Source organism: Acanthaster planci, linkage group LG18 (assembly GCF_054643075.1).
Source record: "Acanthaster planci isolate LZ-2023a linkage group LG18, COTS_SCS, whole genome shotgun sequence".
NCBI lineage: Eukaryota > Metazoa > Echinodermata > Asteroidea > Valvatida > Acanthasteridae > Acanthaster > Acanthaster planci.
The window spans coordinates 1108514-1134008 of NC_141794.1; the positions used below are offsets into that span (position 1 = coordinate 1108514).

At 42.5% G+C, this 25495-nt stretch overlaps 3 protein-coding genes across 4 annotated transcripts; 1 reads left to right on the forward strand and 2 right to left on the reverse strand.

Annotated features, from left to right (window-relative positions):
- Positions 1 to 8372: 8372 nt before the first annotated feature.
- LOC110978074 (uncharacterized) lies at positions 8373 to 16700 on the reverse strand. 2 transcript variants are annotated; one of them, XM_087148559.1, is made up of 13 exons: positions 16575 to 16700; positions 15868 to 16033; positions 14611 to 14819; positions 13964 to 14206; positions 13046 to 13296; positions 12071 to 12214; positions 11617 to 11924; positions 11194 to 11301; positions 10452 to 10648; positions 10154 to 10339; positions 9853 to 10033; positions 9541 to 9633; positions 8373 to 9149 (listed from the first exon to the last, which is right to left on the reverse strand). In XM_087148559.1, the coding sequence occupies exons 2-13, from the start codon at positions 15952 to 15954 to the stop codon at positions 9033 to 9035; spliced, it is 2124 nt and encodes a 707-aa protein (XP_087004685.1). In that variant the 5' UTR covers positions 15955 to 16033; positions 16575 to 16700; the 3' UTR covers positions 8373 to 9032. The 2 variants fall into 2 exon arrangements, with proteins under 2 accessions (XP_087004685.1, XP_022088439.2); XM_022232747.2 differs by lacking the exon at positions 16575 to 16700 and having other exon boundaries at positions 15868 to 16206.
- Positions 16510 to 20985, forward strand: LOC110978081 (NAD(P)H oxidoreductase RTN4IP1, mitochondrial-like). The gene is made up of 9 exons (XM_022232761.2): positions 16510 to 16646; positions 17086 to 17257; positions 17579 to 17931; positions 18134 to 18241; positions 18452 to 18648; positions 18839 to 19027; positions 19177 to 19345; positions 19821 to 19913; positions 20079 to 20985. The coding sequence occupies exons 2-9, from the start codon at positions 17164 to 17166 to the stop codon at positions 20196 to 20198; spliced, it is 1323 nt and encodes a 440-aa protein (XP_022088453.2). The 5' UTR covers positions 16510 to 16646; positions 17086 to 17163; the 3' UTR covers positions 20199 to 20985.
- Positions 20986 to 25364, reverse strand: LOC110978096 (small ribosomal subunit protein eS7-like). The gene is made up of 6 exons (XM_022232807.2): positions 25323 to 25364; positions 24089 to 24178; positions 23848 to 23919; positions 22751 to 22894; positions 21553 to 21768; positions 20986 to 21245 (listed from the first exon to the last, which is right to left on the reverse strand). The coding sequence occupies exons 2-6, from the start codon at positions 24167 to 24169 to the stop codon at positions 21168 to 21170; spliced, it is 591 nt and encodes a 196-aa protein (XP_022088499.1). The 5' UTR covers positions 24170 to 24178; positions 25323 to 25364; the 3' UTR covers positions 20986 to 21167.
- Positions 25365 to 25495: the final 131 nt, after the last annotated feature.

A 25495-nucleotide genomic window follows, 5' to 3' on the forward strand; every position in this document is an offset into this window, starting at 1 on the left:
ACTATTAATAACAAATTACAACACACCGTAATAATAAATACTAAACGGAAATTTATACAACCCTATTTAACAAAATTAACTGGACAAATGTCAATTTTGAACGAAAAAACAAAAAGTGATATTGCTGCAAAAATGAGACGCCCATACAAGTTAATGTAGGCAAATGAGAGTGGCCTATAGGCCAAATATCTATCCGCCGAGTACATTTATGAAAGTTACACACTCAAGATATTCTATATTAGACAGTTCCAAGAGCCATCATGGAATACGGAAATGGGGAATCAAAGGCATATCAACTCATGAACCTCTGGCCTGGACTTTGGGCTTCTATTTCTGAACACTTTGGGTGCATTCGGGTCCGAAGGCGGTTCTAGGCTTGGGGAAATATTTTTCGTTTTAGGGGTGGTCTGCTTTGGGTGAGAATTTCTCAAAAGGCCATTAGTAAACCCACCAAAAATTGAAGGAAATTAAAAGACATGTTGATCATCATTTTCTGTGCAGCCTGAGAGTTGTACTTTTAAAGAATTTTGAAGTGTAGGGAATTATCACAGGTGTTAGTGGGACTTAAATTACCGGGTTGTACAGCTCTATGGGTCTAGTCTACTTCCTTTACATCGTTCGTGGTGTACGGTATGTTCCCGGCCTGTGCACAATGGAAGTGTATTTCGTGAAATTACCCACCCATAAACCTTTGTGACGGAGATCAGAAGGTCACACAGAATCGGGATCTTGCGGGGGGTTTTTTCGGGGCATGCACGTCATGTCATTCGGAGTAAACGCACGTATAGGTGCACATGTAGGGGTCATCTCAAATCTCGTCCGGGACAAGTTGCAGTAAACTTTGTGGGGAGAGTGAATCCTTTATTTCCCTGCAAGTAGCTATATGCATTTATTGAGGGGAACTTGTGGAAGACTTTCGCATCAGTAGGTTACTGTGAAGGACTGTGTACATTACCAATTGCCTTGTACTAGATGGTCAGTATTTTAAGAGATTTTTGGTTTCCAGAGACTGATCTTGAGTCACTCAACATGACTTTCTCTGCGGTCATGTGTTCAGTGTTGAAGCCGGCTGAATCAGATGGGTGTTGGGGCGGTCGGCCCCTCTGATTATTTTGCATGTACAAGCTGTCCCCTTCTTAAAGTTATACCTCCATATCCATTCAGTTCTGAATTCAAAACTGGAAGTATTTACTTTGATATTTTTGAAAGGTTCCCTTGCCAGAATTGTTCAATCATGATTGTAATAACAGATTTTCAGTATTTCACATCAAGAGATAATAAAATGCAAAACAACGATATGCTTTAACCTTCCGTATATTAGTGCCATGATTTTTTGGCTAATAAAAAAAAAGATATTGCAGCAAAATTGTTTGGGATGCAGGGCATGTACGGGATTTCTTCTTGCTAATGTTCTTTTTGCAGTAAAATTGCTAGATTAACCCCAACACTCTTCGATCCTTCACCTGTTGGAGGATTGAGGAGTGTTAGGGTTAAATACAAATAAAGTTGTATTTGCCTGAAGTAAGACGGTAGCTTTCCAGAAGGAGAAAAAACCTGAAGAAGCTTTGAGATAACTTCTAAAGTTTTTGCGCAGGGCGTGAAAGAAACAATAAACTGTAGCCAGAAAACAATGGAATTGCATCAGAGACCTACTGCCATGTAAAACGGCATCATCGTCGTATCGTCGCAGAGAAATAAAAGTCCCATTGTCAAAAAGTCGCATCATAATATTACGTAACCCCCCCCCCTTTTACTCCAACTGACCAATTAGAAACAGTATTTGGCCTCAATTGCGTGGAGGAAATATATTGATTTGGGATTAGGCAGTTTATTTTTTTATAGCTATTTTTAAAAAGTGCAAGCAAATATAGGACTCCGTGAAATGTGGAATGGTCACCCTTTAATTGCTATGGAAAGACTCTGGGGGGCGCACCGCAAACTAATATCACGGTTTGGAGTATTCATGGAACTGAATTGGATATGATTTGAACATTACAATGTTTTGTTAAGAAATTCAATAGGGGCCAACAAATACAGAAAATCAATATCGATCGAGAAATTTGAAGCAGGTTCTTCCTCCAGTTAAGAGTGCAAATGACATCCCGTGTTCTACATGCGTTGCGTAGCGTCAAACTTCAGCGGGACCAGAAGGGATCAACGACGTCACGGTGCAAACAGTACAACCGGACATGTCCTGTTCAGTTAGAAGGAAGGCCGGAATTCCGCGCCGTTTCCAACTAATCGGATTGTGAATGCACATATACGCAAGGCCATAGGTCTTGTGTACATGCATCCGTTCCCGTTGCTACAAAACTTACACAGCCAGAGCCACCACTTTATTACACGGTACATACGACAAGAATTATACCGTGTGTGATATGGGGCCGATGGGTACCCCCCCCCACATGTCCAATCCCTGTACACAATCTAGACTATTGTGACCTAACACACACCCCCCAAAAAGTCTGTAAAGAATTCCTGAGATTCTGATCAAACAATGACCAACACAAAGGCGGGGGGGGAGGTCTCTCCGCACAATGTATTGCATCATATGACAAGAATAACTTCCTTAAAATATATGCGCTAGTGTAGAGCGTATACACGCTATGTACAAAACCACGATAAGCGTATAAGAACGGTGAAATTCCAACTGAACGGAAAGGTGTTAGCGCACGGTAGCTAACTTTTAGGATAAAGATCGCTCAAAGTCCAAGAAAGCTCCTTTTTTATCTGACAACATGGCATCCCCATTGCGTCATTACATCCCCTTTTAAAATACCGAACTTTATAACTGCATCAACAGATAGCAGATAAGACGAGCTAGACTGCGTGCTGTCGTTCGACACTATGCCTGAAAAAACACGACACTTGTGTGCAGTAACCGTATGAACTTATTTCCATGCAAGCACAAAACAAAACAAGTGGGGTTAAAGAGCGTCAACTATTTCAAAATGGATCAAACAGGCCTTTTAGTGACACAAAACAATTATCAACCTTCACAAATGACTAAGATCTTAAAAGTACACTGTGTTAAGCACGCCGAGGTAAATTATTATTAAAGAAAATCACAATTACCAGACAATAAAGTAAGTAATTCAAAGTATATGAACAAATTATATGGCAACAGACGAAATAACTCAAGATTAAAATAACGCAGAATTAACAAATTGTGCATCTGATTTTTACAAGAGAACATGAAAAACTCGAATACAGGGTGTTTGAAAAAGGATAATCCAACTTTAAGGGGTTAATACGACCATACCATATACCCTTCCGCAAGGAGCATGGTATCACTTTAAAGTAGAGACCCTAAGCCTTAAAATGACACAAAGGTTTCTTGTCCAGGGTCATGCATGATTGAGCACCGTCACCCAGAATTTAGGGTGCAAAAATGTGGTTGGTTCACTTCCATGTGAAACAAATCAACACAAATTCTCAGTTAGTGAAAAATTTGTTATTCATTTAGCACACATTTATCAACAGGTTTCAACATTCCCATCATCTGCCAGCCGATTTCTAAATCCTCTTACTGGCTAACACCTTCCACGTGGCCACCACCAAACAAAGTCCATATCGACGGCGCATGTCTCCAACTGCTTCTCCGACAGTATCCGGCCACGGATCCGGCTTTGCTCTCGAATAGAGGGATCCCAATACGACGCTTTTAGCGTCGATCTGCGCACTTCCGCGTTTGAAAACGAGGCTGTATGTGTCGGCTTCAACTCTTAATACGATCAGACGATTGAAAGTAAGGAGTTAAGACACAAAATACATAAAGGTATGTTAAATTCAGACTTTTCAGGCTGCAAATTTTTGTTGAAGAGTCTTTCAGAATGACTCGACACGTGAAATCAAAAGAAAAACAAAAGCAATTTACCGCGCACTAACGTACCTGCGATGGCTGTGCATCTTGTGCAGTGGGCGTGGTTTAAACTGAAGTGGTATCACACTTACGAACCGGATACTGCATGTACTGTGTCGACTCCGCGGGCGCGCGAGGAAGTTCAACACAGAGAGCCTCGGTTTCGATGCGGATATGCTCAGAGGGCGCTAATGTGAAATCCATCTAGGTCCACCTCCCTCCGAAGCCGGTTTCGTAAATCCTGCATGTTACGTAGGCGTGGTGTACACATGCCAGGCCGTTTGATTTAAACCATTGCATAACCAGGCAAGACATCAAGATGTGGCAGTTGGTCAAGTGAAATGCAACGAGGCTCGATAAGTGAACCCAGTGCCGTTTTGGTGCCGTGATTTCAATCCATTGGTATTCACTTATGCAATAACACGATTAGGCAAAAAGCTGTCATTTGAAAGCTATTACCTTCGATTTAACTGTTGTGGCCCTCGAAATGCTGTATGAGATGCCACATAGCTATATTAACCCCTTCAAGTTAATTACCTTTTTTTGAAACACCCAGTACAACAACAAAAGAACAACTTCACGACAGGAAACTATCATACGCAAAGGGAGATAATATGTTGCTTACAGTCACATCTGAAGTAGCTCACAGGCTTTGTTTTTAAGGTGGCGTCTAAGCTGTTCCAAAGACGAGGACCATGAAAACGAAGAGTTTTCATTGAAAAAGATGTGCAAGTGTATGGGACATTAAGATTAAAAAGAGCGTTGTATTCATGCATGTCGCGCACAGAGTTGAAATAGGTTGAAAATACGGGAGGAAGAATTTGTTTTGTTTTTTTTACTATACTTGAACATGAAGATCCCGGTTTGGAGTTTGTTGATATTTTGGAGAGTTAATATGTAGAATTTCGCCAAAAGAGGTGCAGAATTATTTTGTGGTTGTGAAAAAGTGCAAATCCTGTTGGCCCGCTTCTGTATTTCACTGAGTTATGAGGGAAGTTGGTTAGTACTGGGTTGTGCCTATGTTGCGGTAACTTAGATACGGATGAAGTGTATTTATTGTAACGGGTGAAAAGGGAAGTTCGTGAAAGAAGGTGCCAAGCATTTAGTAATTGAAGAAATGTGGTCACTCCAAGTAAGGCAATCAAATTGCAATAAGCACAACGCCCAAGAATTGAGTAAAAGAAAATAGTACTGCGGGCACTCGATACTGCAGTGCCGTCAATTTAAATAGATCGCAGAGCATCTAAAGAGCTTGCAACTCTACTAAAGAATAAACAGTCTTCCTGATAAAGACAGTTTGTTGACTCTGAACTGAGAAACTTTAATAAGTTCACTGTCGAGAATAAGAATCACACACTGGAAATTCGGATTCGAACAGATAATAGTCGTATCAACTCCGAACAACAGAAAAGAAATGTTGGGAGAGGAGTTACTCAGAACATTAATGTACAGCAGAAAAAAGAAGGGGCCTAGTATAGACCCTTGGGGCACACCGGCCAAGTAATTGGGGCACTCCGTGCGTGATGTTACTTCTGCCAGAAGACAACGGTTAATTGTTTTCTTGTCTGTCAAGTAGCTCTCAAACCAATTTGGGCATGTCCTCTAATTCCATAGTGGTCAAGTTTAGAAAGGAGTATGTTGGACATGTGATCAATCCTGTCAAATGCCTCAGAGAGATCGATGAAAATACCTACAATAGAGAGTTTGTGGACATGAAATTGGAGATGAGGTCTGTGAGACGAATAAGAGCCATGTCTGTGGAAATGATGTGAGCAAAACTTAACTGTTGATTGAAAAGAATATTAGAAGACGGATGCAGGTCATTTAATAAGAAAATCCTCGTAGAAATGTACTTGCTGGAAAAAAAATGCTGGACTGCCCATAGGGTCTTCCTATTGCCTTTTCCTGGGCTTGATCTCCACCCATATCCCTGTCGACGTACGTTTTACATTTTTCACTCGTTTTTCTAAAAGCAAAGAGATCTTTGAGCAAATGAGCACTGCAATCTGGAGTGACCCTTCCACAGTTCATGAAGTCCTATGTTTGTTTGCACCCTAAAAATAGTCATAAACTCCTGCCCAATCCCAACACAATACAACTATAGACCTGAAGGAGAAAGTAGCTATACAATTCCCTCCACAGTCAATCCACATGACATATTCTGTACATATGAAGCGAGATACGAGACAGAGAGAACCCCCCTCCTGCTTTGTGTTGGTCATTGTTTCATTGGAATCTGAGGAATTCTTTTCAGACATGGGGGGGTATGCGTTTGATAACAATAGTCTAAAGCACGTACAGCGATTGGCCATGTTGGGGGGGGGGTTACCCCTCGGACTCATTCTTGCTGGGTGTACATGATGCGAATAACGCAAAATACTGACTTCTAATTGGTCAATTGAGGTAAAAGGGGGGCGGTGCTTTACCCATAATGCCGTACGGCACTACTTCGTACCGTCTAACATGAGGTCAAAGTATACCCACTTTTGCTTTAAGTTAACGCATTCAGTAAGGGCGAATTATCAAAGTGAAATTCTTAGGCCTACCTGTTCAGTTGCACTGCAGCTACAGTACAGGTCTTTCTTAATAAATATTCACGGTACCTGAAAACAAGGCGGTCGGGAACTCGCGTGTCAATGTGGCTCTGAACGTAAGGGATCTTTTCGTGGTTCCCGAGCCTACCTTCGGTTTGTGGAGCCTAGGCTCCAAAACAGTGGAGAGCAACGAATTGGTGTAGGCTTCAAGTATTTTTCAGAAGCCCACATTCATAAGGTGAAGGGAAAGCAGTTTACTAACAGGATTTTATCTTGGACCTTGTGTTGACGCTGCATGCATGCACCGTTTGTGGACCTAATGTAAACAGCCGATTGTCGCCACGATCGAGCAGTTTGAACTTTTGAAGACTTGTTTGTCGTTCAGCGGGTTATCTTTGATGACTGGGCTGTTTCCTTTCTAAGTTCGGGGGCAATCAATCACGGAAGAGGAAAAAAACTCGATCAATCGAAATGCAACTATGTGCAATAATGTGTACTGAGTAGAGCCAGTGATTACGAAATTTCATACGAACATCTCAAAATTAAGTGCCCAAAGAAGACGTTTCAAAGACAAAATCTACCCTGAATAGCGGCCCCCCGTCTCGTTTGATCTTAACAATCCACTTTTTCGGCAGGATCCTGTTTTTTGGAAATGAATGTTAATTTCTGGCGGTGATCTTCGTTGTTTTTGCTACAACACGGCACTGTTAATGCTTCGTCATGTAGTTCGCCGACAGCGCAGAGTCCCCTACAGCCTCGTTTTCAGTCGCCGCGACTAAAGTTTGCATAAATATTAAGAAAGGCCTATAACTGCAGACTAACAAGGTAGCTGGAACCATGGTGCTAGCTATTAAACTCAATTTGAAGTGTCAGGAACGTATAATGCACGAGTCAGTTCTATTTCCAAAAGTCAAGGACGTAGCGCGTGCGCAGTGGGAAGCCACATTGCTACCGTTTGGCTTGGGCATGCTACATGGACATCATATCACCGTCGACACCTTTGTGCACAAGCCCTAGAAAGCACAATGAAAAAACTGGTATATCAACCGTGGACAGCTTTTGGAAATGTTGCAGGTGCACAGAAGGCGACTACTGGCAAGTGCAGCTTAAATGTGCTCAAGAATATAAGAGCAGAGATTTTTGTGCATAAGGGTGTACCACTAGAAATAAAAATAAAAAAGTAGTGATAAATTCAGTTCAATTTTTTTCGTCGCTGCCATTGACAGAAGTTGGACCAAGACTGTGAGGGGGAAGCAATTTGCAATTTCGAAGAAAATGACCACTGCTGACCATTACGTGCAGGTAAGCAGTGTCCAAATTAGTATGAACATAATTTATGACACTAGGTCCAGATATATGATTGACCAAGTTTGATAATAATTGGACCAGGATTGGGGAAGAAGGAGGAATTTGTAATTTTGAAGAAAATGACCACATGTGACCACTGGCCAAACATGCTAGTCACTACACATGAGACTCTGGCCAAGTTAGATAATATTTAAATTTCGCTGAAATGAATTTGGAAGATATTGCATTTTTTGTGAGCATTTGACCGAAGAAAGAAAGTAAGTCGACGATTACAATTATATCAGCACATTTCGCACAGCTGATGTAATTCTAAGCAGGCCTCAGCCTACTATGTGAATCCACTGATAAATATTTTCCATGCCAAATTTGACTTTTCAGAGGCTTATAAACCCCTACAAGGGAAAGTATAAAGTGATACCCGGGTATGGAACTCTTGCCAAAAAATTCCATACTGATTAAAAGGTGGATTGAAGTTGAAATCACAATTGTAAGCCACGTTAACTTTTTACAAATATCTGAACATTGTACATGTACGTGCATTGAAAAAGGGCAAAACTCAATAACTTGTGCCAAAGAAGAACTGATTTTTTTTCTAATTCATTTGAGCTGCATTACACTCTTTAGTTGTAAAAAGAAACATTGTACATAAGGGGGATACATCCAGCATGTTAAATTAACCTGAATTTTTTTGCTTTTATTTCCCAATTAATGGGAAATGTCGCCTAACAATACCATGGTTCCCAACTTTCTTGAAGTAATGAAAATTTGTATCTGTGCTGACAAACAGAATACACCCAAAACAGAATTTCCAAGCCTCATTTGTTTCTGTCTGTGGAAAGAATTGGCCAAAACTGTACCTACTTCAAAAATTAAAGTTTGAATTTCATTGCAATTAGGCATAAATTAAGATGCATTCTTTCAAGCAATTTAAAATCAACGCTGATCCTTAAGTACAATTTATTTCTAACATTGATCATTAAGGACTGTGAGATTCAATTACATGATTACATGATTTCGAATCATTTTTATAATCACCTAGGGCAAAATACAATGACAATAAAAATGTGGCCGACTACAAGAATCCAGGACAGTCACAAGACGTGAGAACGCCCTTTTTGTTATAATTCAATAACATGTCCTTTATCATGCTTGATGTCCATTTTAAAGTATTACATCTTAAACTCTGTGTAGCAAACGTTCTAGATCTAAACATCCTATTTCCATTTCATAAGCAGCAGAGTTGTCTTCCTGGTGTATTCTCTTTACACCTGTTCCAGGGCCTATGGCCCTCCGAATTTACAAACATTTGCATATGCAAAGCAGTTTCACTATTCCTCAGGTTTCATAACCAGTACAGTCTTACCCCTGGCGTGTCCTTTTCGTACATGTTCCAGGGCCTCGTTGCCATCTTCCATATTGTAGACCTTCTCCACAACCGGCTTGATCTAAAAGTTGTTTTGAAAAAATCATGGTTACGTTCAAAGGTTAAAATGCAGCAAGTTGCCACAGATCCATTTTGGAAGTAGAATCTGTCCATTTTTTCCACCCACTTGGCATTCCAATTCATCAAAATGACAAAGTGTCACATATTAAAGGGAAACACTAGACTTGTTCTTTGTATTAACCCTAACAGTCCCCAATCCTCCAATTTCAATATGATTTTACATACACCCTAGGGAGTTAGGGTTAATGCAAACTGACAAGTGAAAACATCTCTTTGGAACTCATCGTTCAGGAAAATTTCAGTTTCAAAGACTAACTACTACTGCTAGACCCATTCTCCCTCTCGTTCTCCTCTCCCCCCAAAAATATCCACTCAACCTCCTGCCTACAAACCTTGTCTTGTTCCACCAGACCAGCAACAACATCCAAAGCATCAGAACTCGGAGCCACAAAGCCATACTTGAAACTTCTTCCGTGAAACAACTTCTGTTCACAAGAAAAAAAAGGGAGAATCACAAAAACTACTTATTCTGTAACACTGCATGGGTCAAACGCAACCATTCCTACAATGTTTTAAATTTTGCCTACAATGACATTGCTTGCCAGAAGAAATTATTATAGTATGTTGGATGTAAAATGCGAACATTGGTAATTGTCCAGTGTACCATCATGTCTTGTAAAACAAGAGAAGATGTGACCACTGACCTGTGGGATGCTGATCCGGCACAGGTCATATATGGCCTTAGGGATGCCCAGCAGAAGGCCGTGCTTGTCCAGAGCCAGCAGGGCGGGCGAGTCCACAGTGACCACACAGCCTCCTCGCTTGCAGAGATTCAGACAGGTCTGGTAGGAGGCCGGACCGAGGCTATCTAGGACCACATCAAACCTGCAACATCATAGGAATCAGAGAATTTAGAAAAATGGAATAGTCCCCTCCCCGGAGGGCTAAACCATCAATTTCTTAATCATTTGTATGTCACATGATCAACTGCGTCCAACCACTTGCCTTGGCTTGTCCTTGAGGGCGCTCTCCAGATCCATCTTTGTATAGTCCACAACCTCATCCACTCCCAGCTTCTCCACCAACTCTTGACCACTGGTGCTGCAGCTGGTGGTCACATGACCTCCCCAGGCCTTCACTAATTGGATGGCGAAGGAACCGACACCCCCAGTACCAGCGAGAACAAGAACACTGTAACAGAAGAGAATGTTTGAAAATAACAGTGGATATATAATCCATGGCAACGCAACTCCAGAATCAAAATATTCTAACACCCCAAGTAATCTTTCCTCAGACAGCTTACCGTTTACCGGCAGTATTTTCTGAGGACAGACCAGCAGCTTTCACCAGTGCTCCCCATGTTGTCATGGCAACATAGCTTAAGGCCGCTGACTGGACATGAGTAAGAGAGCTAGGCTTCTGGGTTACAAGTCCTTCCTTGACGAGGACATACTCCGCAAATGTGCCAGGTAGTGGGACAAATGACAAGGCACCCCACACCTAAATTTAAAATAAAGGAAACAGTAAAATCATCCAATCTGTCTGTCTCAAATGACGTTATTTCCCACAGATTGCCACATGCACCAGCATTTTTTACATCAAATTTCTTCTGACATGCATCAGTTACGCCATATTTCGAAGATGTTTAGATCAACATGCACATGTGTATTGACCATTTGCATGATGCATCCACATGTTGCCAATGGCATTGACCATGCACCTGTAATTTTCCTAGAAAGATGGTGTCCTAAGAGAGAGTTCAATATGGTCCTGATGTTACACTTGCATATGGACGTAAATAAAAACAACTGTATGGTTACAGAACTAGGAACCAATGAGATATGATCACTGAGCTGGCAGTCCTTTTGTGAAGCAGTTCCTCCATACTTGGAGGTTGGTTTCCAAATTTTGCCAGCATGCCTTCTGGCCCTGAATTCAATTGAGATTGAAACAAACTGGTTGAGCCTTTGCACTGTTGATAAGACTTGGTGGTTCCACTGCCTGTACCCTTTCGGGGAGTTTAAGTCACATGAAATGGTATTTACCTCGTCACCTACTTTGACCTTTGACACGGACTCCCCCACTGCCTCCACAACACCGGAGAAATCTTTGCCAAGAATCAGAGGAAACTCTCTGCCATCACCAGCAGCCATCTGCAGGCAAATAAATAAAAAACTATAAACATCACTGAACTGAAGCTGCTTTCAGTAAAAAGCTGAATTTTAATGAGGAAGAACTACATCCAAATTCCAAAATGTGATGAGTGTTTGAGGGAAAGTGGATGCTTAAAAACATCAACATTTGAAAAGTTTGATGCTGGGAATACTCACATTTTCCAAATCTATTAATCATTCATAGATTCACCAAGTCTTAGCAATATATGGTGAAAAGTTATCTACTGAAAGGTTTCTCTATACTCAAAGCGCAATAAAAAATTTAATATATTAGCATAATGAAAATCCAAATACCTTCAGCTTTCTGCGGAGAAAGTTTAATGCTGTCTTTCCATATCCTTCCTCCATCTTGAAGTCAATTGGATTGATGGAGGCGGCATGGACTCTCACTAGCACATCATCTGGTAAAACCACCTTAGGCCTGGGGTGTGTCTCGCACACCATCGGCACCTCACTCCCATATGACTTGGTCAAGAGCGCCCTCATGCTGTGGATCCCAGAAAAGTAGACCGATTTGGTGGCTGTACGGGCCTTCTTGTAGCTTGAGTATAGAGCGCCCAACCAGAGTGCTACCAGACCAGTGTTCAACGCGGCAGATGACACTGTAAATGATGTTGCCAAACACTGGTTGCTAAGTTTGAAAACATGAAGCTTTCCAGAGCAGTCTCTACAAAAAAATTTACCTTGCAAACAAACGGGTTGTAAGGTTTAGTGTTGATAAAAAGACACCTCCAAACTTGAGACTTACCTCCTGTGGCAGCTGTTATGGACGCATACGACAGGAGACTGGAACACATGAGGAGTATGACAGACAGTGCAACAGACGGAGCCCAATTGGGCTTGACTTCCCTCTCAAAACAGCTGACGCTGTTGCCTAGGAACTCCTGGATGTCTGAGAGAGTGGACAATCAGGCCATGTCAGGATGCCATGATTACAGCTGGAAGTATAGGTGGCCAGGGAAGACATTAGTAGCAGCTAGTGGGGTGAGGTTGGGTGGGATGTAGTGGAGCAGGGTTTAATGGGGTAAAGTGGGCCTGGGCTGAGTTGGGTTGGTTTGGGTTGAGTTGGCTTGGGTTGGCTTGGGTCTAGGTGTGTGAGTTGGGTAGGGTTGGGTTGGTTCGGGTTGGGTTGGCTTAAGTTGGGTTGAGGTGGGATGGGTTGAGGTGGATTGGGTTGGGTTGGGTTGGTTTGGGCTGGGTTGGGTTGGCTTGGGTTGTGTTGGGTTGGTTTGGGTTGGGCTGGCTTAAGATGGGTTGAGGTGGGATGGGTTGGGCTTGGGTTGAGGTGGGTTGGGTTGGGCAGGGTTTGGTTTGGCTGGGATTTGTTGGCTTGGGTTGGCTTGGCTTGTGTTGGGTTGGGTTCGGCTGGCCTGAGTTGGGTTGAGGTGGGTTGGGTTTGGTTTGGTTGGGCTGGGTTAGGTTGAGTTAGGTTGGGTGGAGTTGGGCTTGGGTTAGCTTGGCTTGGGTTGGGCTTGGGTTAGGTTGGGTTGGGTTGGGCTTGGGTTAGCTTGGCTTGGCTTGGCTTGGGTTGGAGCAGGGTGGAGAGAGGTGGAGCAGGGCGGGGTGGTGTTGTGTATAGTGGGGTGAAAGATGATTATGTTTCATAGGGTGGGATGTTGTGTGCATGTGCGTGACATACCAGTGTGACATGGTGTGGCCTCAAACGTACAAACTTTAAGAGATGATCTATTGTAAATGGGATAGGCACTGTTGGTTGACTTACAGTTCTTGATGGCCAAAACAGGTTTGGGCAGAACACTGCTGTACGAAATCACTCCCTTCTGGAAAGCCTCATCTTGGAACAGCCTCTTGTACCAAGCACGTACGGCAGGGTACCGGCCCATTGGGAACCCTAACATGTACTTTTCCATGTAGCAATAGACATTGGGCCCCCAGCAGTAATCGGCCAATGAGATCTGGTCACCAACTAGCCAGTCGTGGTCTGCAAGGCGAGCTTCCAGCTTTTGCAGGGCACTTCAGAAAACCCAAAGGAAAAAGCTCAAATTAGGAAAATGCAGCCATGCATGGAAGTTCAAAACGTCGTCCAATGCAACTTGATTTCGATCAAGTTGATCATGTAAGCCACACAGCTCTTTGCCCTGCACATGTTCCAGAAATTCCCCACTTTTAAATGCAAGGGTGGGAATTTATGTTTAATTGGAAAAAATGTTCAGAAAACTTTCCCATACTGTTTAAAAGTTTGGCCAACACTTTACACAAAAACCGCTGCTGCTTACCTCGGTGTTTTCATATGTATGTATGCACAATTATAAAGTTCAACAGTGTGCATGGTCCAACTAATGTAAAAATGTAGATTGATGATTGCGGCATTTAAAACAAGCAATGTTTATTGTTTTAGAATCCCTTTTTCTCAAAAAGTACATGGATGTCGAAAGGGAAAAGTGTTCCGAACTTCAGCTTACAATTTAGAGGCATATTGCAATAAAAATTAATACCAGATTGCGACAATTAAAATGTCACACCTCTAAAGGGGCGGTTCTGTTTAAACGTTTGGGAAAATCTGCAAACAGATTTGAAACGAACTTGTTTTGTTTAAACAGTGAAACATCTAAATGTCACACCCACAACTGTCCCACAACTCTAGCTTAATACCACATTCCCTTCTTGAATTTTGACTCACTCATGAATTGTCTCAATAGCTGCTTTCACATTGCTATCACTCAATACCCCTTCCTGCACCATTCTGTGAAAAGTGTAGCCTTCCGGATTCCTCTCTCTATGGCCGGCAAGGCCGGCAAGCCTCTGATCTATCTCCATGTGCCCAGCGAAGGGACCACAGGGGAACCTATAGGTCAGAATCTTCATGGGTCTCTGGATGGTTTGCTCCAGGTCCAGCCAGCATTGGACAGCTTCTTTGTCTTTCCTGCCAAAGATACAAGACTGTTCACTGGTGTCCTCTGTAAATTGTCTCATTTGTGACGTGATATGCGAAAACCCTTGCTTTGTCATATGGGTGCATATAAACTTCAAATTAATATAGACACACTCTTTTTTCAGATTTTACAGTATTAAATTAATGATTCTAGGTTGGCTACAACATGAATCTAGGTTGTCTAGAATGGGTAATATTCCTAGGTATTTAGAAATGATTTCCTACCAACTCTCTGAACAGAAAAATAGACCTATCAATATTTTAAAAACTGAGCATACTGCAAAGGTGCTGGACAGATACACAGCTGATAATCAGCTGGAGAAAGACAAAACCATTCTTGTCAGAGAGTAAAAATAGATAATTAGTTGTAGGTTCACTTATATCTGATGCCTTACTCTGAAGTAGGCCAGAGAGGTATTTCAGGGAAAGCTTCATCAAGATAGGCCATGATGTCAGCTGATTCAATGTGAGTGACGCCGTCATGTACCAGTGCAGGGACCGTGCCTTGGGGATGGATGGCAGAGTACCAGTCGGACTCCATTTCCCTCAACGATACAATCCTGCTACGCCATTTGAGCTTTTTGGCTTCCAGGCAGGCTCGTACCTGGACCCAAATGAGAAAAGTCCAAAGTAATTTGGCTTGGTTCCAATCGTCAACAAGGCACATGCAGTGCAAGGGTTTAGTGAGAGATGCATACACACTTTTCCAGTTTATAGCTTGAAAACTGAGCACGGGCTTAAGTATTTCAAGAAATACAAACAAACATGTTACAAAAACGTTATTTTTGAGCTCAGTCGAAATTCCCTCCGCCCCTTATTTAATCTAAAATAACTGCAGCTTCCTCTGCACACATGTAAAAAAACAGCTCAAACCATCCTCCCTGTTTCAGTGAAGTTTGAGGGTTTTCGGTCGGCAGGGTCTCGCGGAATCACAAACTTGTACCAAAATGTTTCTTAAGACAATATCTCTCCAAAATCACTTCAAAAACAAAACAGAACAAAATACTTGAAAAATGTTAGCCTCCCTTTCATCATCTGATCATGAAGATGATGTACTCCACATGTACCCCCAAACATGCCAGAACTGGAGGACTGTAAATTTGGGGACCCAGTTCCTATAACAGAAGGCCGGGAGAGCTAGACATTTTAACTTTTGAATTCACCTTAGACGACTGTGACATATCATGCTCAATGACTACAGAGTTTATGTTGTCAAAAGAAGGGGAGGGTTTTGAGTTTTGAGGGAAATTATGAGGGGAAACTGTGAGTGTTTTGACACGTATACCTGTAACATATGACACATATGTGGATTCGAATTTGCAAATTTGATCAGTAAGAAAGTCACATTTTCTCACAATTTACAGTTTGAAATTCCAAAAAATGGGGTCAGTGCGGTAATTAAGGAGAGTGTTTCCTTTGTTTTTTTGTGGGGATTTAACAGTTTTGCAAGATTAAAATGACTACAAAATAGGGTATGCAATCCCCAAGAACTGTGGGGTTCGCGGCCGCACTTCCTGACTACGCCCAGAACTGTGTATGATTGAATTGACTGGGAGTAGTCCGGGAGGGCGGCAGACGTACCCCACGGGTACTCCATCCCTACGCGCGCATGGACCATGCCATGTTGACCATAATGTAAACCAACAATTTACCTTTTGCGAGGCGATTGACGGGCCAAAGTGGAAAAGACACAGCCCTTTAATCTTTTTGGTGTCCTCGGTTCCATCAACTACTACCATCGTTGATTCACAAAATGAGGGGAAGACTTCGAAAATTCGAAGAAGCTCGTCGAGTCCACGATCCAAAAAATGCCGACACCTGCGCGCAGAACAGAGCACGTGACTCATTTCAAGCTGGCAAATACATTAAATGAGCGCACTCAAGAGGTTTACTAAGTATTTATCGCAAAACACCACCTCGAAAGCTTGGCTTCCCTCCATGCCATCGACTGAGCTGAGCCGCCGGCCAGCCCATCGAGGATGGGAGTTCTCCAAAGATATTTTTTTTAAATTTAGATTATTTTAATTTAGCCTTGAGCCATGATGCAGCAAAAACGGGAACAAATTAAGTTGGGTATGCATTGTTACTGAAGGGGACTGCGCTTTTATAGTTTAGGAAGCTTTCATCTCGTGTGATGATCAAAGTTATTTCTGCAGAACATAATGCATGGAGCAGTGCGTCTCTTTACTTAATTTAAACGCTTCCACGGTTCTCTATCTAATCAACACGTGCTAACTGCCCTCCGGGCTGAAGGTACAAAGGTTAACCACGGTGTTGCATTACAAACAGTCTGTCCGTGATCTCAGTGGATATTACTGCACGCCGGATCGCTGAACAAATTCCAAATATTCCGAATTACGTTTATTTTTAGGCTGTCCTTCATCCATAGGCTGTCTCTCGTTCCGAGCTTGAAAGTAGAAGACATCAGTAGGTGAGTGTTTTTTCCCTATTGCAGCGGGATCGGATGATCCTGCCGGGTGACTCGATCGTTTCTCGGAGGCTTGTGACATGATGCTTGAAGATGTCGATCAGTCGAATTCGAAGTACATGTACTAAAGACATACTGTACATGTATATACCCATGGTAGCGTATATGTACATGGCGGTCTGCTGCACATGCACGTCGATTTTCTTGGTCTCATACTATGATCCAAAGAGTCATTCAGAGCATGCTCAGAGCAATGGAGGCCGGGTGTGCCTTGCTCTGTTCTTAGAGTAGGCGTAGGCCTAGGTGATAAGATCACAGCAGATATGCACAAAATTTGATTTGAGAATATTTCTTGATTTAAGAATTCAAAGCTTATACATGATGTATATATGTTTATGATCACATTTCCATGGAAACGTATATCGTTTTTTTTCCCGGCCAGGTGCAATTGAGTACAGAGGAGACTCGAGGGACTCAGACGGTTGTCCAGAGAGGAGCTATAGCAACCCAGCCTGCCAACATGTGGATAATACCACTTATCTTTCTGGGATGCGCAATCATGTCTTACATTTATCTGCCGACTGAAACCGTTTTCCAGCTGAGCGAGCTTCCAGGTACTATAGTTAATCTCAGCGTAGTTTATCAGTGATTCAAACGAAGTCAGACGTCACGACGAAAAAGAAATTGGCTCAACGCATATCATTTCATAAAATTAGCGAAATAATATTTAAAGCTGTAATCACACATTCGAAGCATTTGAAAAATAGTTTCTTTACGTGAAACAAAATTACTTAATTAATATTTGCTCGCCTGTTTTTTTATCTGTCGTCGGCCGTTTACGCTGAGCTGCTGAACAAAAACGCAAGCTTCAAACAACATTCCGACCAAAAGGTTTTTTTTTTACTATTGAAGTTGTTCTTTTCATACCCTGCCAGTTAACAACAAAAGCCTCTGCATACTGTTCTCCATCCTATCCACCGTCACCTTCATCAGAGATTTCCTAGACAGCCGCAAACGTATCCGAGCGCGAGAAAATGTTACTCCCATCACGTCAGCGCCCCACACCTCACCAAACCTCAAACCTCACGCAATGACTATGAGAGGCGTCATCATTGAACGTTACGGTGGGGATAGCGTCACAGTGAGTGACGTGGTGCCTCGTCCAGAGCTGAATTACGTCGATGAGGTATTGGTTAGAGTTCGTGCGGCTTCAGTGAACCCAGTGGATATCCAAATAAGTAATGGGAAAGGACAGGCTCTGTGCAATAGCATGAGATCCATGCGGGGTGTAAGTTTGTGTTAACTTTTCCGTAACACAATTTGTGTGATTTATTTTCCTGTAAATGTCTATGTTGGTGTTTAATTTCATCAACGATATACTGTATTTACTTTTCCAACTAAAATTTAGGAAACATTTGCTTCAAAGACACACTATAATCTCATTCTACTATGTAATCAATGGTATCCGCGGATCTCATTTTCTTCACCAGATGCCTGCCGGTGGAGGTAAGGAATTCCCCGTCATTCTTGGACGGGATTTTTCCGGCGTCGTCGAGAGGGTAGGGTCGAAGGTTACGAAGGTGAAGGTTGGTGATGAGGTGCGTCCATTGGCCTGTCATGAATTGTGTTGAAGAACGATTCAGTTCACCTGGATAAAAATATGAAAAATTCAGAAAAGAATTGGGATTTGTCAACGAAGTCAACGATATACAATGCCGTATATTTTGAATATCCCATCCTACCGCTGCAGTGTATTTTTGTTCCAAGGAGCAACAAAACCTCTCTGATGTTTATAACCCCTTGTATAGGTGTGGGCGGCAATCCCTTTCTATCACAGAGGAGGGGCCATGGGTGAGTATGTCTTGGTCACGGAGGCTGACATTGCTAAGAAGCCCCAGGGTATCAGCCATCAGGATGCTGCCACCTTGCCCTTCGTGGCTTGCACTGTGTGGTGCTCGCTGGTGCGTACCGCGGTCGTCGGCTCCAAGAGAACGAAACAACAGAGGTAAATCCTCGAGACTTGGCGGCCGTCTGCACATATCTTTTCCAAATTAAGCTTTTCCGTCTGCGCTGAAATTCCAAATACGACTTCTGATCTTTTACTTTCAGAGTTTTAACCGGTCGGGCACATTCTGTTACTTAATATCATCGATGTCTTGGATTCACAGTAATCAGAGCTTGTTAACCCTCAACAGAGTTCTTATCACCGGGGGAACAGGTGGCATAGGGACCTTTGCCACTCAACTCATCAAGGCATGGGGAGGTCACGTGACAGCTACCTGTCGAGACAGTTACGGGGCAAGAATGCTGAAAAATCTCAGGGCAGACGAGGTGGTGAATGTCTCCGAAGTCGACTTGGAGAGTGCTCTGATCGATAAGCCTAAGTGAGTTGCTCTGTAAAGCTCAACCATGAAAAGCAAAAGCAGATTCATGTAGTCTATTTACCGAAAACGGTGATAAAAATCAGGAAGACGATAAGCATAGTAATGATTACTAGATAAGGATGACACAGAATCCAACTCTGTCTACCCAGGTTTGATGTCATTATCGACACAGTCGGTTCGTCGGTTAGACAAGCCTGCTTCAAACTCTGCACCCGGGGCAGCTACTTAGTGAGCTTCGTCACGCCTGTGATGGACGATGCAGAGAAATACGGAATGATGATCGGATCCTTCGTGTCGAACGTCTCAAAGATGAAACTGGTACGTGCATCATCCAGCTTAGAAGGGCGTCATTTGGGAATTTTGGTTGTACGAGTGCAGCATAATAGGGATGGGAAAGGATATTGGTGGGCCATTGGGTGTGGTTGGTATTTCTTTAGCATGCATGGAGCAACTTATCTCGGAAACTTTTGTCGACCTCCACTGTGCTAGTTCAGCCAGCATAGCCCATGCACTACTTTTCACCACGATCTAGCACAAAAAAAAATTGGAAAGACATGAGGAAAACCCGATTGACCCAGAATTAGTAAATTTATTCAAGCAGTCGGGGAGGCTGTAGGGAAGTTGTCCGCACTGTCGGGAGAGTTGGATAAGGATCTAAGCCATCCAGACGGATTTGGCTAAATAATGTGACTGCCAAAGTAGACTACCGAAACGAGCGGCTGGGCCCAAGATTCGAGATGACATTGTTCTAACTAGTATCTGTCATTTAAAATCGAACCCTTCCCCTTGACAGGCTTGGCAGAGCGGCTTAAACTTCAGTTGGTCTTTCTGTCTACCCGAGGGGAAAATTCTTGACAGCGTAACCAAGTACGTGGAGGCCAAAAAGGTAGGAAACAAAGTTGAACAATTGTTCCTTTAACGGTGATCAACTGAAGCGATCGTCAATCCAATCTTTTGTCTAATTCTTCACTCAATCATAGATAATTCGAAGTTAAAGTCCCAGTGTGATCATCATTTGGGGGGCTTTCACGATCTCCAATTTAAATTTCAGATAAGGCCAGTCGTTGACCAGATCTACAGATTGGAGGAGACCAAGAAGGCCTTTAGACATGTAGCAGAAGGGCATCCGAAAGGAAAGGTGGTCATAACATTTGATGGAGGCCGGAAGTGACTGTTAATGTGTCACTGGAAGACAAGATGGATAGATATCCAGAAAAAGGACGGACCACACCCACAGACGTTTCATAAGAGCTGGGAGGATTGTGTGCTCGTGGAATCCCTATTTTTTGCAAGAAGAGGAAAAGGACAGGACCACACCCACAGACGGTTCATAAGAGCTGGGAGGATTGTGTGCTCGTGGAAGCCCTATTTTTTGCAAGAAGAGCTATGAGATCAGTGTACCTTCTGGAAACTTGCAAATGACTACATTTAGAGAAGACTAGACATACGATTCCAAAATGCCACGGGAGGGCGATATATTGGGTAGTCTTGGCCTAATACGTTAGTGATCCAGAGTGATGATTGCATTCTCTTCCGACACCATGCTCACACTGTCTTAGGAATATTGCATCAATGAGGGTGTAGCCTCTCTTCGTCAATTTGACCATTGGTGTAAATATTTTTAAACAAGTGGCAGCTTTCCATTATTTTGATACAGGCGGTTCAGTATGGTTTATCACTGTGTTGCCGATCTAACAAGCCTGCTTGATTACCACACTTGACACTTAAGTTGAAGTGTGCCGACTCTCGAGACAAAGCTGAAAAATGGGGACAGATGACGCTCTGGGTGGCATCTCGTCTCATTTGAAAGAGCTATGTCTGAGAAGACAGCCAACTAGGGAAGGGCTAAACAGTTTACCAAGAGTAGTAAGTGCAAGATTGCAAAGTTTCAGCAACAATCAGCCTTTTGGAACACGCACGGAATGACAACAGAAAATAAAGGACATGTAACAATACAATTTGTCTCTCGAGACTAAACAACTTTTATTAGAACTTTCCAATCAGCATTTTAGCAATGCAAAGAAAAATTTACGCCATCCCCTTGACCCCCTATGGGTCCTGGCTCTAGGCGGTGTGCTGCTGTAGATTGTTCCCCCTCCCAATGCGAATTGGTGTCCCGTTGAACATTGCACCCCCAGTCTTACAGATTCCACTCGGGGAATTCAAAGAGGACATCTTTGCCGGTCAGCTTCTTGTACACGGCGCTGAAGGTGTCCGTCTGTGCGAAACGAAGGAAACAAAAATCTAATGTTTAGTTTTACAACATTCCCCCAGTCAGCAATAAAGCAACACCTGTCCAGGAACACCAAAAAACACTTGCGCATTGTTTAACCCAGCCATAGTATACAGGAACAATTTAATCCCTTTTACTTTTTAGGGCATCGAATCCCTACTTATAACAAAGTGAAAGCTCAACAGGGTTGGACATGGTGTTGGAGTTACTACTGCGTCTTGGTAACAAACAGGAAAGGGTAAAGATCCACGTTGCCAAAGTAATGTTTTCAAGAAACCAATCAGGGGCCTACCTTGTAGTCCACCTGGATCTGCTGACTCTTGTCCAGTTGCACCTTGATGATTTTGGTTCCGTCCAGCTTGACCCGGATCCTCTTGCCGACGATCTCGGCAGGGAACACCAGGTCCTCCAAGATGGTGTCGTGAACGGCTGTAAGAGTCCGGCTGCGAGGGCGCTTCTGGGTGTTCTTCGTTCGGGATTTGCGTGTGGGCTTGGGGAGGATGCGTCTCTGCACAAACAGAAACCAGGCAACTGATCTTTTATCTGTTATGCTGTGTTAAACGTGAGCTGTTGGGGGAGCTATAACCGAATTTCTGACAGCTTTAAAACCTTTCCCAAAGGAATATCAAGTTTAATTAGGCATTAATCTAACCATGACCACACAAAGCTATGAGGAGTACTTGATAACCATTCTGCCATTTTCATTAGAAAATCAACGATCTACTTGTGGCAAAGCTATATGAATCTAACAGCATATTCTCAGTCATGGGGGCATGGCCAAGTACAAAGCTTAGGCTGCACCCAATCATCTTCTTTTTGCCGTACACACCGTAGTGTCTAAAAGCTGTTCATTACCTAAAAGAATAACTAGAGACAAATCAAATCAAAGATAGCCCAAAACGTTGGTTTTACCCTCTGCACATTCGATTTGACTGAACTTAGGACTTATAACTGAGAGCAGTCAATGGCAAGAGTCAATCAGTTAACAAGGTAATGGCTTAGCCAAACCAGGTAAGCAGCTCAGGCGCCATGCACACCCACATTTCTTTTGGCTGCTTCCTAGCAGATATAATGAGAAGACCAAACACTTTTTATTCTTACTCTTTCCCTGACTACCCCATTTAGACGGGAGCAATCCATTTTTTTGAGGGGCGGGGGAAGGAGTTGGGGAAAATGTGAAATTGGAAAAAGATGTCTTCAGGTTAGTTTTAATTCGGTCATACACAGTTATCAGGCTTTCGTGCAGGCAACCAGCACTCTTTAACGTTCACTTCATTTAAAACCAATTCTACCTGACTTCTCTTGCTGTACTCAGCTGCTAATTGGATCAGTATACAACAAGCACTCCCCAATAAACCCATTTCAACCCAACCCTCTTTTCACAAACTATATACATATAGTAATAGGAAGCAGAACTGGTTTTGTTTGGCCTCGGCAGCCTATCATTCTTTGAGCCAGCTCTTTGGACATGGGTCCAACTTTGTTGATACCTGAGCAACGAAGACGACATGCTTGCCGCTGAATTTCTTCTCCAGTTCTCGGACCAGTCTGCTCTGGACTCTCTGGAAGCCCCTGAGCTGTGGAACAGGCACAAAGATGACAGCTGCCTTCTTGTTCCCACCTACGTCGATTTCCTGAAGACCAATTCCCCAAAATTACTTTAAAATAACATTCTTTAATCTTTTTGGTTGTATACATTCAAAGTGAACAAATTAATTAATCACTGCATGTACATAAATAACTGCAGTTAAATAAAACATGAAAAAACTGTCAATTTAAATATAGCGGTCTTAAAGTGATATGACACTTTAGAAGCAATTTCAAGAAATTAATTTTTTTCCATGTTGGTGCTTGTGTGAAAGACAGAAATCATGTCAGCATTTATCTGCTTGTCACAAGATTATTATGAATGTCAAATGACAAGTGCAGAGGAATGCCCTGCTTGATGTGGTCCATCAGCGAATCTCAAGATCTGTTGGGTTTCACAGCTTCTGAGAATTAGTAAATGGACAATGCCCAGGAATAGGGTCGGGAAGCTGACCTTGCAGCGGCGTTTTAGCTAGCAAGCCGTGCAGCCGTGTTTTGCACGGCCAGTTTTATGAAATCACGGCCCATTATTTCAAGCACGGCCTGGCGGTGCAAATCAAGCCGTGCACTACTCAACTCAAGGCTTGTGTAGTCTAGATCCCCCAAAAATGTGAAAATAAAATCTGAGCTAAAATTCAGTCATACAGTTTAATTACACTGTATGTAACAACAATTGTACACAGTTTTACAATTTTATTTTTTTTCTAATAGCTGTTATTTTTTTGTTCGAAAACGCAAAACTCTCAGAAAAAAATGTCTGAAATTTGTCAGAGACCACCAGAGAGCATCTAAAGTAGGCAGAGCTTCCAGGGCCCTTACGCAGGCCCTGGATTCCGGCCGTAAGGGACTTCGCGCTGCATGCTAGTGTTGCATGCTTCAAGTTCACACACAAATTTTGGACTCTAACAAGATTACACTCCCTGGTTTTCATTCTGCACTCCCACTTCTCAAATCCTAGCTAGAACACTGCCTTGCAGGGCATGACCTTATGACTACTGACCTTTGCCCCTGTGATGAAGAGCTCCTTCAGTTGACTCTTGAGCTCGGAGTTGATCTCCAATTCCAGAAGGGCCTAAACATGACAAGCGTTTGTACAAAATTACCATAGCAACACATTTTAGAAATGTACATCTGTAAATATATAGCCAGTTTTCACTAAAGTTGTGCAACATTTAAGTCATTCTAGCACTGGCCTGTGGAAACTTAATTAGAATCCTTTCCAGAAAGTGTATGTATTTTACCTGTGAGATGGAGAGTTCAAATTCGTCAGCTTTCTCGCCTGATGGCTTCATGATCTTGGCTCCAGCGCTAAACACCGCCATCTTGGACCACTGCTGAAAGGGAAACAAACAACACTGGATGCAATCACGATGCCATCTTGAAAGGGTTTGCTCGAGTACTGGGCAAAATGATAAATGTTACCCAGTGTGCATGGAAAAACTACACGTCGACAAATTTCAAAGCCACAATCTGTTCTTTGCCACAGAAATACACCACCACAATACCAGGGACACTAGCACAAACAATGTCAATGATAAAAAGAAAATGTTGAGAAATTGTTCTCGAGTTCCTGATGTTATATAAACATGACAAAGCAGTAATAAATTGCACGCATCAGGTCTTGATGTACATAAAGTGTAATTCGACCACCAGAATTAGAAGCCATTACTGTGGTGGCGCAAGGCGTGTGGACAGGTAGTACGTGCGCATTACATGCCTCTATAGGGTGTTGTGATTTGCCAAATGCACGTGCACATCAAGCTGCGAGATGTGCATGTGAGTGCGGTGCCACTGAGTAACATTCATAGCAGACCCTACTGAAACCGATTTATTCCTGTTCATCGCATGCAGCATTTCCCGCTGCTACATGCATATCATAAATTATTCATTAGCTTGAAGAACATGAAGAAAAATTATCTAACCCTTGATGTTTGTTTTGTTTTTTTAGGTTTTACTTTTCCCCAACCATAGCAAATTGTCTGTGTCGTTTTTAACTTTTCACATGTTAAAACTCCAACAGATACATGTAACACACCCATGTCAACATCTTGTTCATCAAGCATTCATACCAGGACGATCATCAATCATTCATGCAAGTCATGATGAAACTTTTCACGTTTTGAAAGGACACTAATTCGAAAATCATGGCTTTTACTGATTTTAAAAGAAATATAAAGCAGTTACATGGCAGTTATTTCTTGTAACAATTCAAACATTCGCATGATTCGTGCTGCGCAAGCAGCCGGCCGTATTGAAAACATAAGGTGAATCATGGGCACTGGGTATGCATTCACTCGCTCTTTTTTCTATCGATTGCCATCATGTGCGTCATGAGTTACTAACTTGAACTTTTACAATCAATGGGAACACGGATTTATACTCTTTGATTTAAATCTATTATTTCTGAATTTTTTCAGTAAATCAGGTTGAGTATTCTCATCTAAAATTCCGCTTCAGGAGTTATTTCTCACTCACATAAGAACTGCGGCCGAAAAAGGTCGAAGTTCACGAAAGTATCTCGTAGTTGGACGTAATACGCGAGAATCTGCGAGATGTTTACCTCTGTGATTACACTTAAATTCTCCTTTTGAACAAATCTAAACTTTTGTATCAAAAATGAAATTCTAAGCGTTAAGACACCAAGAATT